The 14,825-nt window shown below is 31.9% G+C and overlaps 1 protein-coding gene across 1 annotated transcript in view; it reads right to left on the bottom strand.

Moving 5' to 3' along the window:
• Window positions 1–14,825, bottom strand: part of CFAP47 (cilia and flagella associated protein 47) — a 781,966-nt gene that overhangs the window by 751,177 nt on the left and 15,964 nt on the right. Inside the window, exons 5-6 of the mRNA XM_074302067.1 lie at window positions 5,298–5,514; window positions 4,509–4,753 (exon numbers count right to left, since the gene is read on the bottom strand). Of these exons, the coding sequence (XP_074158168.1) occupies window positions 4,509–4,753; window positions 5,298–5,514 (462 nt within the window). The remainder of the gene's footprint in view (window positions 1–4,508; window positions 4,754–5,297; window positions 5,515–14,825) is intronic.

The raw sequence follows: 14,825 nt of genomic DNA, 5'->3' as shown, positions 1-14,825 counted from the left end.
CTTGGGATCTTCCCAAACATTGAGCTAGCTCTGGTAATGAGCCCATCAACTTTGCCTAGAATGCTTAGAAAATAGACTTCCAAGATAAGTGAACTTAATTAACTACAGCATTCAAAATTTCTCCATTTGCTATAACCAATGGTTCCATATATGGATGATGCAATGCTGGCTTGGTAGAGAAACTGTTTTCTTGGTGTTGTCAGAAGCACAAGCAGCAGAGAGTTGATCCATACTTCACTGCATCTCAACCCCAGAGTTTACACTACATGAACAATTGCCATGGAACAAATAGTCATGCACCAACTTCCCTTCACTTTAATCTTGACTTGTAGCCTTTTCAAATTAAATAATTTACTATTAGGGCAATGGTTGATCTTGATAATTGTTTTTATCCTTGTTAAAGGTATCTGAAAGACAATATCACTAAAAACACAACAGCAAGCACATAGCCTTGTTTCATTCCTATTGTTATTGAATAAGTGATGGAGTATTGTCCATTATCCAGAACTCATGCAAGCATGCCTCATGAAACTGGCATACATTGCTGATTAACTACTCCAGGCAACAAGATTTTTCCATGATCTTCCACAAGCCCTCATAACTGAAAGTATCAGAAGGCTTAGTCAGATCAATGAATATTGTGCACAGCCCATTGTTATACTCCCGGCATTTCTCCTAGAGTTGTCAGGCAGCAAACATCAAATTTACTATTCATTGGCCCTTTCTGAAGCTACAATGGCTCTCAGGTAAATGATAATATTCCAAGTGAAGGATTGGTCTATTGAGGAGGACTTTGGCAAAAATCTTGCTAGCATTGCCTAAAAGAGAGATTCTCCTCTGACTGTCACATGACAACCTATTTCCTTTTCTTTTATAAAGATGGACAACAGAGGCATCCTTGAAGACCTGGGGGATAATTTCTTCTTACCCTATAACCCAAAACGTTTCAAGCAATTTTTATATGAGTAGTGGAGCCCCTGCCTTGTCAATCTCTGCTAAAATTCATTAGCACCAGGCGCTTTGCCACATGGGAGGAGCTTAATGTCATTTAAAACTTCTGTTGAGAACATTACAGAAGTCTCTCCAAAATCATGTCCTTATCACTAGTAATCAATGCAACTCCATCAATAATAAGTAATTTTGATGTACCATATATCTTTGGCCCATAAACATCCTTCAGGGCATCATAAAAACATTTTGGACTGTTACTACCAGCACAAAACTGAATTTTATCTGTCTTTATTGAGCCAAGAAAACTTCATGTCTTTAAAGTTTCACTTGTATTTTACTGTTGAGGAAGTGAAATGCTGCTTCCTTAGAGATCGACAAACTGTGCTGCTAGTAAAGTCAGTGGAATTTTTATTTTTCATTTAGTAACTTCTGAGTTTTCCAATCATTTTCATCAAATCCATCCTGATGTCTGCAAGTGTTCTAAGCTGACGAATAAACGCAGTGTTGTACAACCAGTCTCTAAAAGATGACCACTTTTTTTGGCTGAACTGTTACCAATCATTTGTTGAGTTAGCTTTCTTTCCAAGTTAGCAACAAACTCTTTGTGCATGGAATAACATTATAATCTATTGGTAGTAAGTTTTCTACTAGTCAGCTTATACCAGAGTTGCTACTTTGTGGAATGTGAATATTTAGCTCAGAGAGAATATGTCTATGATCAGTACATCTATCTACCCCACACATGGACTTCATTGCTCTTAAATCTTGTCTGTCTCTTTTCCTTACAAAGAAATGTCAATGTTTGCTGCAAGGTGCATCCATTAAGCTTTACTGCCTTTAAGGAAATAGAAGACAGTGTTGATGATGAAGTTATGAGATGTACAAGACTTCAAATGCTATTGTTTCTGATTCCATTCCTCCCAAATATTCCTTGCCATGTCTGTTGGTCTGTACTTCCTCTGACATTAAAGTCACCCAGAATTATGAGCTTGTCTTTTTTTGATGATAAGAGTCTCCAGATCTTTATAAAATTTATCTTGTTCTCATCAGGATTCATCATGGTGGGAACATGCTCAATGGTGATAATGGCATGGCACTTTCCTGCAAGTTTTTCTGCCATGAGCCTGTTGTCTGTGGCAGGGGGACTATACAAGCATGTTGAATAAATAAGATTTGATTGCAAAACCTACAGCAGCTTCATAGCCCCATAGCCGAAGTCATTCCCCAAAAAAGCTTCAACTTTGTTATGCTGGTCCTTATTTACTACCTTTGTTTTACTCAGGGCTGTTATATGTTTGTGATACTTTGTAATGAGTTCCCTCCCTATGAAAGCTATTTGTCTTTCAGGTTTACTGGGTTTTACATTATCCATAAGCATGGACATATTCTATATACCAATAGTGAGTAGAATCATCCTTACAAAAGTTTTGTTAGTGGTGTGTGGGTGTGTGTGTGTGTGTGTGTGTGTGTTCTGACCACAAGGTAGGATCACTAGCTACTGTAATAAGCAGGTCTGGGTTGGTTAGGTAAAGCAGACATTTTTTAAAATACCTTTCCTATCCCCTTCTGCAATCCTTAAAAGAGACTGCAGAGGTATCCAAAAGGCTGCCTGTGAATTTAGCTTCCTATGTAACAGCACTTGCTATTTAACATTTTTCCTTCACCACAGTACTTCAAGGTAAGGAAAATTGGCAAAATGGTATGGGTGATGTCTTTTGTTTCACACATAAATTGTATTTAAGTGAGTCAGAGTTTTGTGAAGACACTGGTCTCGTTCTCTTTTCAAAGCCCAGTGGCAAGTCATGATAACTGGCAATGGCTTGAGATGCAGAGGATAAACTTGATGGTGATGATGTCTAACCAAGCCATGGTGACTATTTCCACTGCTTTCATAGCTCATTGGAATAAATTGTTTATATCACTTATTCTGCTAAGAAAGTCTTCACATGCTTGGGATAGTCATTTATGGATTTGAGGTCCTTTGGTTATCCTTTGGTTTTAAAAGAGTATGATTGCTTAGCATGCTATAGAGTTTTGGAGGCACAAGTGAGAGTTGGATAGCAGGTGGACACCAAAGGTGGAGAGCAGTCCTCAAAAGGGCTCAATAGCTCTCATGGAAGAAGTTAAGGGTCTTTGTTTTAAATATTATACTCCACAGCATCCTATTTATACTTTTATCAAAATGTTGGAGTGGGGGGATGTTAATTATCACAAGATAACATGTTATAGTAGGTAGAGAGCTGTTCTTAGTAGCGGAAAGATCCAGGCTAAAATCTCATTTCTGACACATACTTAGTCTGAGATCCTTGGCAAGTCCTTAATTTTTCAGTGGCCCTAGGCATATTTCTAAGAATAAGTGATTATGGTCAATCTGAATGAGTAGACAGAACTAACCAATCAATAATTACCCATGCCAATAAAGTCACAGATGTAATCAAAAGAGGAAAAAATAAATACAGGGTCAAAGAATGATAACTAAGGCACAGCTAGAAATCTCCCTCTACTTTAACATGAGGGATTACTACCATCTGTTTCCAGTTAATCAACACGTTACAAATACACCTAACTATAATATGACATAATCCACATCCCACCTTGTTCACAAAGATATTGTAAGAGACTCTGCCAAGTGCTTTGCTGATTATCTAGATACAGTGTCTATGATACTGCCTTTCTACACTAACAGCAATCCTTACGGGAGTAAATGATATTTATCTAGTATAACCTTTTATGTGTATGAGATGTATATACTGATTTTAATAAGTATTACTCTCCTTCCTAAGTGCTAACAAAATGCCTTTTTAATAATGTGTCCTAGAATTTTGCCTGGAATCAAGATCAAGCTCATTAAGAATGATATAAAGAATACCAATTAGCAGAACACCAAAGAGAATAAAAAGCAAATTTTGACTATTATCTGCCCTAATTGAGATTCCTTCTATAAAATTTACATTAGCAAATGACTGCTCACTCTCAGAGATTCATTACCAAAGTTTGTACCACAGATACAATTAAATACAGGATAGGAATATTCCAATATTCCAATAGGAAATCAGAGAATCTAAAGGCAGGGAGAAGATTGGAAGACTATAAGCTCTACTATATTTTAAACTTGAGGACAGGTACAACCATTTATTTTTCTTTTCATCTTTCTTGGGTTGTTTTGTACTAAATAATAAATAAAATGTATTTAAGTACTTAATAAATACTTAAGACTGCTTAAGTATGCATTAAATACTTAAGTACATAAGATAGGTACACAGTATATCAAAGATTATAAAATTATCTAAATTTAATTGGTTTAAGAAAAGGAGATATTCTTAATATTCAATGACAAATTCACACTACGATCATAATTCTGTTCAGGGAAATTATACTAAATCAGTATCACTTATAACAAGCATAACGAAAACTATGTATAGAAAAAAAAGACACTAACTTTGAGATGGAAACATCATAACATCAGTTCTAAATCAAAAAATAAACTCAGGGTCAGCAATAGTCATATAAGTTAATATTATAAGCCTTCAAACAAATAAAAATAAAATATACTGTACCTTTAGCTGGACGTATCGAAAATGCAATCCCATTATTTTGAATCAATGGTTGCCATTTAAATCTAGCTTCACAGTTTCGGCGATTATACAATCTGATTGTCCCCCTATATGCTGTTTTTATCAAAAAGCCTTGAGAAGGTTTTACAACTAGTTCATTAGTTGATAATTCAAGAGCCACAGGCATCACTACTGCTTTCACAAGTATATTTCCACTACGGATGTTGTTAATTGTGAAACCGAAAGACCTGTAATATATAAAAAAACATTTTCCAAATATATGCATTATTTTATTACTGAGATTCAATTATACAGATCAAAGTATATAAAACCGAGATCTACAAAAAATTATTTAATAGGCAATATCCAAGAGTTATTCATGAAAGAAAAATATTTGCACTAAAAGTGCCATTGAAATACTATACCAAAAAGATGGGTATCATATATCCTTCTTTCTCAATGGATAGGAAAAGGATAAAGAGAAAAAGAGAATTTGGAACTGAAAGTCAAGATTAAAAAAAAAAGAAATAGTATACAAAAGAGTCAAGAAAACATACATACATATATATATACATATATATATATATATATATATATAGAGAGAGAGAGAGAGAGAGAGAGAGAGAGAGAGAGAGAGAGAGAGAGAGACAACCACAAAGAAAATAGCTAGCTAACTAGCTAGATGGCTATATTGATAGATAGATGAAAGATAGATACAGACCAAATTAAAACCTCCTAATTTTAGAATCAAAAAACATTTGACCAAATAAATAAACAAAAATGCATTTTTACTTGCAAAATGTCCCCAGGGTAGTCTTCTCAAATGCTATTGGAATGTTTGTATTTGATGCAGGTGGAATCACAAAAGACAATGGATAGGTATTCTTTAGTTCTTTATGATCAATTTCTAACCGCACCAATATATGCACAAGCAGATTATTGACAGCATATACTTTTTTAGTACATATGTGATTCACACAAATTTCACCAAAGTCAAGGACAGATGGACCTGAACAAATTGGGGAAATGATAAATTGTCATTCTTTTTAATTACTTAAAAGTAAATATAGAAAAATATGATCATCTGGTTATTGTTTTTCATTTTGAGTCTATATCTTTATTATTTTAGTTTTAAAAAAACTAAAAATAATTGTCATAATAGAAATATTAAATGAAACATATTTTTATAAATATAACTAAAATAACTTTATAATTAAATACTAATTGTTAAGATATAATAATTAAATAAATAATGCGACAAAAACTGTAAAGATCTGGCAATTATTCCCAGAATCATTATTCCCTTTGCAGAAATTCCTCTATTGCAGATCATAACTTATAGGCTTAGAGAGTAATTCTGGACACTAAAAGGTGAAGTGATTTGCCAGGAGACTTGAACCTAAAACTTAGCTCCATTTCCTATCTAAAAATTAACTGAATAGGCATTGCCTCACTCCAATTGAGACCTTAACTTTAAAAAGCCAAACTTTCCAATTGGATCCATAGTCATCATCAGTCACTTTGATACATGTCTTGCCAATAGATTCAGATGACTCTGGAGGAGAGAGTGAAGTGAATTACTTTGAATAACTCTGCCTCACTTAAAACCAAATCACTTGCAAGTCAAGACATCATCCCTTTTGATGTCATTGGTCCACTTCAAGAACGAAGAATGAAGAATAATGCCATGATGTTTCTCATGAAAGATATATAAACAACTAATTATTAACAATATAAGCAATTTGGTAATAAAAAAGAAAAACTATACAAATTGGGGGAGGGATATATTTAATAAGCATCCACTTGTAGTATCAATATTTAGAATGTCACCTTTTTTTGGTCAGTTTATCACTGTTTAGAAGCTCTTGATGAGGAAACTTCTGTCACTGATCTATTATTAACTTATAGTATTAAACAGATTGCTTTTCAATTTACCAAGTGTTGCCTATGCTACAGGAAAAATCATTTTCTATAACATTTATCCACTATCATTTCACTAATTTAGCATTTCCAATGAAAAATCCCCAAATACATCTCCCTGCTGGAATGCTCTATCTTACATTGCATGTAAGCTACTTGAGGGCTGTTTAGTTGTTGTTATCTTTGTATTCCTAGTACCTAATATAGTATCTCACCCCTAATAAGCATTTAATCAAATAGAACCTGGATTAACCTTCCAGACCATCAGGTCCAAATCCATTGTTTTACAGATGAGGAAATTGAAGCCTAGAAAATTTAAGAAATTTGCTTAAATTAGGATGTAAGAGCTAGAATTCAAATCCAGGTCTTCCGATTCCAATTTCAGTGCCTCTTCTTACTGTAAACCATGATGCATCCATAACAAATATTTGTGGATGATTACATCAGTTTTCCAGATAACTATAGCTTATACCCAATACAATATAACTGTTTAATATGATTCTCCAGAAGAAAAAATGAAAATGGAGGACACATGCAAGTTTAATTTGCACTAATAACATTTTCTTTATCATTTTCTTAAATCTAGAAATTAAACAGAATGACAAATTAAGCCCTTGTAGCCAATTTTGAGGCATAAATAATTGTACTGAAAATATAACAATCTGCTCATGTGAAGCATTTAAAGCTACCTCCAGCACAACCCTGTTTACACGTACCTTTAAGCACTAAAACTTTATTTTCATTTTCACTATTTTTAAAATATATTATACATTCCCCTGTCTTTAGAAGCAAAATACATCAAAATTAACCTGTTCTTAATGAATACACAGTATCATTATGGACATCAAATTTTCAATCAAAAATATAGTGATCATTATATATATATATATATAAAGTATATACTTTATTACTATATATATATTATAATATTTCTATTGTTGCTTGACCAATTGGTTGGAATTGTTTAAGATTATAATTCCCTAGAAAGCAAGATATTCTTATTCATTGTATATTCTTTAGTCCTTATGTCAGAGTAGGTGCTTTATGAGTCTTTTTTTCTTTATATTCTGTCAGAAAAACAGAATATCAATAATGAGTAAAATTTCAGAACCAAAAACCTTCACAAAATGTATTATAATATAGTGGTACCTACTTCTCATGTGCTATAAAACCCCAATATAGTTTTGCCTGCTTTCTTACATGTTTTTAATCATTTTTCTCTCCTATTCTTCACTTCTGACTATTATTTCCTGGCACTGTCAGCATGTCTATATCTGACAATAACTATTCCTTTGATCTTTTTTTTTGTACTAGAAAACCACATACCAAAGGATTTATTTTTCCTTTATGTGTAACATATAAATCAATTATTGAATAAAGTAACAAAGGGGTTAGGGTAAGTAAAGTAAGTAAAATATTTGTGCATTATTATATAGACTTTAACATCTCTTTTTTGGCTGCTGGAAAGATTACCTCTGAAAAGGTGGATCTCCAAAAAGTATTTCTATTATACCATATATGCTAAATTTTCTATATAATACAAGTTTCCTAGACAGGAGTTATTAATTCTATTCTTGGATCAATTTTATTAAAGCAGTTATACTATATTAACTCTTATTTACATTCTGAAAGTAAAGTGCTTTATTTTATCAACATCTACAATGTTGATTGAATTGAGTGAATTTAATAAAAAACATTCAACCTAATTTTAGAACTTACTTACTACCTTACTGCACAACCCTATTTATATAGTTTTTATATCATTTATATATAATTTACATATGTTTTTAAACTACATTAATATTAGCTAGGGGTAATTCTCTTTGAATTAGCAGAAAGTTTTCATTATGGAATGCCTTTTTAAAAATTCAGTTGTATACATTTCAAGTATATGCAATAACTAAAATTAGGAACAGTATGTTAACTAATAAAAACCTCTAAACAGAAATAATGAAACAGGTGTGAATAAGACAAGGTATAGTAGGTGAAACCTGATTAATCATGATAGGAAAAAAAGGGGAAGAGGCAAGAGGAGGCTAGAAATCATATTTCTGCAGAGTTCTCAGAGAGAGAAACTGTTTATTTAGGGCTTCAGGAAGAAGCACTATGTTCTAACATATTTGTTCATTGTGACTAATCATGACTTGAATATATCTGCAATCTAGAAAAAAAAAAAAAGCTAGATAAGACACTTCAAAATGGACATCAACCTACTATAGATGAATAATCTATAAGAAGTTCCCAGTGACATTCTAAGGCACAATGAACCAGTATAAAAATTAGATAATTGACTGTTATGATTGTTAAAAACTAAGTTCTAATACCTCAGTTACAAGAGTATCTTTGTTTTATCTTTATATTCCTATTGTTTGACACAGCAACTTATACCTACTTAAGGACTCTTTTCACAGGTAAATGAAATAATTTAAGTAAAAATATTTTGCAAATTTTAAAGCATTTAGATAGAAATGTAAGCTATCAGTATTGTTGTAATTGTAATTGTTATTACTTAAATGAACCAATAATTTCATAAATATTATTGTTTCCTCTAACCATAAGGAACCTAGATATCCACACCTATCCATTCTGGGTCCTCCCATAAGTTTGGTTGGATTCCTCAAAGTCATGAGGTAAACTTATAGGAAGATATTGAATTTTTAAATAACCACCAAGCTAGATATCAATCACAGAAACATAGGGAAAAAATAAAGTGAAAAGAATTGTTAAATCCCAAGAGATAGTATGTATATAAAAAGAGGTAATGAAAAATTCATGGTTTCCAATTTTTATTCATAAATGTGTAGTTTATGGGTAATAAGTAACTCATTATAAATCTGATTTCATTTAAGATTTAAAAAAAAAAAGAATATGACCATTAAGTCCTATGTTCCAAAGACAAATTTTAAAATGTTAGAATAGAATTGCTTATTAGGAAGATAACTGCCTATTAGAAAATCCATAAACTATAGAAAAGTATAAAAAATAATATTTGGGGAAGAACTGAGGGAGGAAAGAAAAGAAATAATATTTTGATGAGACTACACCACCAGATTCATCACCTAGCCTTAAATTAGACTACCAGACTACTTATTGAATGAGGAATTGGGAAACAATTCAGATAATCCTTGTATAAGAATGAAGAATTTCAACAAAGTGCATTGTGCAGAAATTCTCTTTCCAAGATGGAGAGCAGCAAAAAAATCCTGACTTGCTTTTAAAAAAAAAAAATAGTGTTTTTAGATATTATTATTATTTTCTCCAATTACATGTAAAAATTTTTGTAATACAAATACATTCATTGTTTACATATTTCCACGTGAATCATGTTAAGAGAGAAAAATCAGAACAAAAGGAAAAGCCATAAGAGAAAAAAAAAAACAGTGAAAATAGTATATGTTGATCTACATTCAGTCTCCATAGTTCTCTCTCTGGATGCAGATGACTTTTTTCATTCAAAATTTATTGGGATTGACTTAGATCGATGAACTGCGAAGAAGAATCAAGTCTATCATAGTTGATCATTGAATAATGCTACTGTTGCTGTGTTCAATGTATTCCTGGTTTTGCTTGCTTCACTCAGCATCAGTTCAGGCAAATATTTCAAGGCCTTTCTAAAATCAGATTGCTCACAACTTTTATAGAACAATCATATTCCATAGCTGTCATATACCTAACTTATTCAGTCATTTCCTAATTGATGGGCATCTACTCATTTTCCAATTCTTTGCCAACACAAAAAGACTAATATAAACATCTCTGCATATGTGGATCTTTTTCCCTCTTTTACGATTTTTTGGTAATTCAGAACCAGGAGTGGAACTACTGGATCAAAGGGTATGCAGATTTTGATATTTTTTTGGCTATAGTTCCAAATTGCTCTCCAGGATGGCCGAATTAGTTCACTACCCATCAAGATTGTTAAGAGGCTCAAATAAGATGTTTGTTAAAAAGTGCTTAGCACAGTGCATGACACAGAACACTATATAAATATTTATTCATTTTCCCCACAACAAATGCAATTGAAATAAATTAATTAACACAAAGTTAAAATAAGGGACTGAAGCAAAACATATTGGATACAAATGAATTCAAAAGAACAAAATTATCATTCTTGATCTTTGACAAGGCAAGAACAAAAATAAACTTGATTTTAAAATATAAAAAGGGAAATTACATTGTGCTAAAAAGGTACCAACAATAATGAATTAATACTTGTATGTTTTAAATGGTATGGCATCTAAATATTTAAGAAAAAGATTAAACAATTTGTTGGAAGAAATTATATCATGAATAGTATATGGTATATTATAGCATAAATTATAATATATAATTATAGTAAAATTAAAACAAGGAGCCTTCAGTGTACCTCTTTCAAACATAGACAAACATTTAAAAAACAAAGAAAGATCTGGATAGAATTTTAGAAAATTAGATCTCTGATAACTACTGAATGGAAAGAGAAAATAGTATATATGGTATATGTATGCATGCATATATATGAATAAACTGATTAGTGATGCATTCCTTGCCCACTTATTATACTGCAGATCTTTCTCTCAATCACTCCCACTATCCACATCACCTTCACTCTTACTCATGTGCTACTGTACAAAGATGGAGAAAATCATGATACCACACTGACTGAATCCACTACAAATTTATATTACATTATCTGATATATTCACCATAGCAAAACAAGTCTTTTATATTTTCCTAATTAGTTCACTATATCCAACATACTTAAACCAGTAATTCTTCCAGACCTTTTCACACCTCTTCAAACCTCTCATTGCTTCCCCTCCTGCCATCCTCTTTACTAAGAATATTGGCCCATATTTCACTGAAAAAAAAATTAAAGCCATTTGTCAAGATCTTCGTCTTCTCCAGTCCTCTTCAGCTCAGATGATTCTGTTATATTGCACCACTCCATCTCTTATAATGAGTGACTCTTCTTGTCAAGGCTAATCTCTCTCCATATACAAGCTATTATATTCCATTCCATCCTCTCCAGTAGATTGTCCATTCTCCTCTTTATCAATCCCACTTTCACTGTCAATCTTTCCTTTTCTGTTATTCTATGATATATTAACTACTTACTACAAAAATATCTATATTTCCCCATTTCAAAAAAAAAAAAAAAACACCCTCACTTGTTTAGCCATCCCCGTTATCATCCCACAAACCTTTTCCCTTTTGTAACTTAACTCCTTAAGAAAGTATTCCATAATAGATATCTTCCTTTCTTATCATTCTACTTTCTGCAATCTGACTTCTGATCTTATCATTCAACTGAAAATATGATCTCCCAAATAATGATCTCTCAGTTGCCCTATTGAGCTAATTTTTTCTACTCCTTATCTTTTTAAAAATCTCTTTACAGGTTTTGACATTGTTGATCACACTTTTCACCTTGATGACCTTCTTCTCTAGATTTTCATGATGCTTCTCTTTCCTATTTTTTTTCCTACATCTCTCTACTCTTTCCCATTCTTCTTTGCTGGAACTTCATCTAGATCATAGCCACAGAGTACTCTTTATCCTGGCCCTTCTCAGTTTCCACACAACTGCAACCCTTGGTACTTCTTCATCATGTTCCACACCATCTCTGTATTTTTTCAATTTTCTTTTTTGGGTTGCCTTACCCAAACTTCCTCATGGCAAAGATTTTTCTTTTTGATCAAGAATGTCAAGGGAATTTATGAAAAAAATGTTAATGATGGTGCCCTAGCTGTGCCTGATCTAAAACTATATTATAAAGCAATAATTATGAAAACCATTTAGTATTGGCTAAGAAATAGAGTAGTTGATCACAAAATAGGTTAGGTTAACAGGACAAAATAGTTAATAACTATATTAATATAGTGTTTGACAAACCCAAAGATATCAGCTTTTGGGATAAGAACTCACTATTTGACAAAAACTTCTGGGAAAAGTAGAAACTAGCATGACAGAAACTAGGCATTGACCCAGACCTAATACCCTATACCAAGATAAAGCTGAAATGGGTTCATGATTTGGATATATAGAGTAATACTCTAAGTAAATTAGGAAAATAAAGAATAGTTTGTCTCTCAGACATGTGGAGAAGGAAGGAATTTGTGGCCAAAGAAGAACAGGAGTTCATTATTGAACACAAAATAGATAATTTTGGTTATATTAAGTTAAAAAAAAAGTTTTGAATAAACAAAACCAATGCAAACAAGATTAGAAGAAGAAATAAAAAAGGTTCTAATAAAATTCTCATTTCTAAAATATATAGAGAATTGACTCAAATTTTTGAGAATTTAAGCCATTCTCCAATTGATAAATGATCAACAGACAATGTTCAGGTGAAGCAATCAAAACCATTTCTAGTCATACAAAAAGGTGCTCTAAATCACTATTTATCAGAGAAATGTAAGTTAAGACAACTCTGAGGTACCACTACATACCTCTCAGAGTGGGTAAGATGACAGCAAAAGGTAATAACAATGTTGGAGGGGATGTGGGAAAATTGGGACATTAACACATTGTTGGTGGAATTGTGAACTGATTCAATCATTCTAGAGAGCAATTTAGAACTATGATCAAAAGAGTTACCAAAATATACATATCCTTTGATCAGTATGTTTCTACTGGGTTTATATTCCAAAGAGATCTTAAAGAAGGGAAAGGGGCCCACATGTGCAAAAATGAAGTATCACTCTCCATATTCAGTCAATTGTTAAGGCCTGCCAATCCAACCTTAATTGCATCTGTAATAAACCTGATCTGAGACATCATCATTTTTTATCTGGATTATTGCAATAACTTGCTAGTTTATCTTTATTCTCCAAGTCTCTGCCAACTTCTGTCCATCCTCCACACAGAATCGAGAAAGAGCTATCAATCTGTCAATCCTTTCCGTGTCCGGGCCGGGTGAGCTTCCTAAAGTGACCATGTACCACCATTATGCAAAATCAGTAAAACCCTATGGCTCTCTGTCACCTCCAGGATCAAATATAAGATATTTTGATATTAAAGAATTACATAACTTCTTTATTTACTCCCTTTTACCATGAACTTTATAATATAGGGATACTTAGCTTCCTTCAAATGAGGAACTTCATTTCCCAAATCTAGAAATTTCATTGAATATCACTCTCCTCCATCACTCAACTACTTCATATGCCTGGAATTTTTTACTTCTTCACCTTTGCTTTTTCTGAATTCCTTCAAGGACCAACTAAAATCTCATCTTCTACATGATACCTCTCCTAATCCCTCTTAATTCTAGTGTCTTATTTCTGTTATCTATCTCCAATTTATTCTGTGAATATCTTCTTTGAAAATTTTTGGGGTCTATTGCCTTCTTCATTAGATTGGATAAGAGAAGAAATTGTCTTCTGCTTCTCATTTTATCTCCAATACTTTGTACAGTGCCTGAAATATAGTAGGTGCTTAAGAAATGTTTAATGATTGATAATAAAAAAATTCACACAAATAGAGAAAAGGAAAATATTAAATATAATCTCTTTTGAACAAAAAATATAAAAATCTGTTTAATAGAGGGTCATTAGCAGAAGAATTTAAATTAGAGACAGTATGATTTTGGGTAAATCACTTAATCTTGCCTCAGTTCATCTATAAAATGAGCTGGAATTAGCAAAACATCCCAAAATCTTTGCCAAGAAAACCTTAAATAGGGTCTCAAAGAGTTTGATGCAAATAAAATAACTAAACAGAGATAACAAAAAATATAATCCAGAGGAATTGGTAAATCAATTAGCAAATTATCAGATTAATATATAATTTTACTAAAGATGATGAAAATAATTAAACAAAATACTAAAACTTTGGGGATGCAACCCAAGCAGTCTTTGAATATTAACATTTTCACTAACAAAAGAGAGAAAAAAATCAATTTAGTTTGTAACTAAAACTAACAAATAGCCAAATAAACACCAAATTTAAAAACTTAAATATCAAAATAAAAATTTAAAAACAAAAATTAGCAAGATTAAAAGCAAAAGATTGAATTAATAAATTAAACTGGGGCTAATTTATTGCAAAAAAGAAAGAAAACAAATAAATAAATTTAATTTTAAAGAGAAAAAAGTTTATAGTATCAATGATTTAAAAGTGAAAGTAGCTAACAAATGAAGAAATAAATGAAATTATTAAAAGCCATTTTGCCAGATTACATGCCAATAAAACTAACAGTTTAAATGAAATAGAATATTATCAAAACTATAAAATGCTTGAATTAACAGAACTCGAAATTAGTGCCAAGTAGCCCAAACTTAGAAAAAGAAATTAAAGAAGCCAGAAATCAATTTCCAGCAAAATAACTATGTTGGGCCATATATATATTTATACAAGCAAAACATGAGAAATTTTCAAAAAATTGTTTCCAAAATATTAGTTTGAAAAACAGTTAAG

Source organism: Sminthopsis crassicaudata, chromosome 3 (assembly GCF_048593235.1).
Source record: "Sminthopsis crassicaudata isolate SCR6 chromosome 3, ASM4859323v1, whole genome shotgun sequence".
Taxonomy (NCBI): Eukaryota; Metazoa; Chordata; class Mammalia; order Dasyuromorphia; family Dasyuridae; genus Sminthopsis; species Sminthopsis crassicaudata.
The sequence above is the reverse complement of the archived record's forward strand: the minus strand, read 5'-3'. Positions and strand labels throughout refer to the sequence as shown.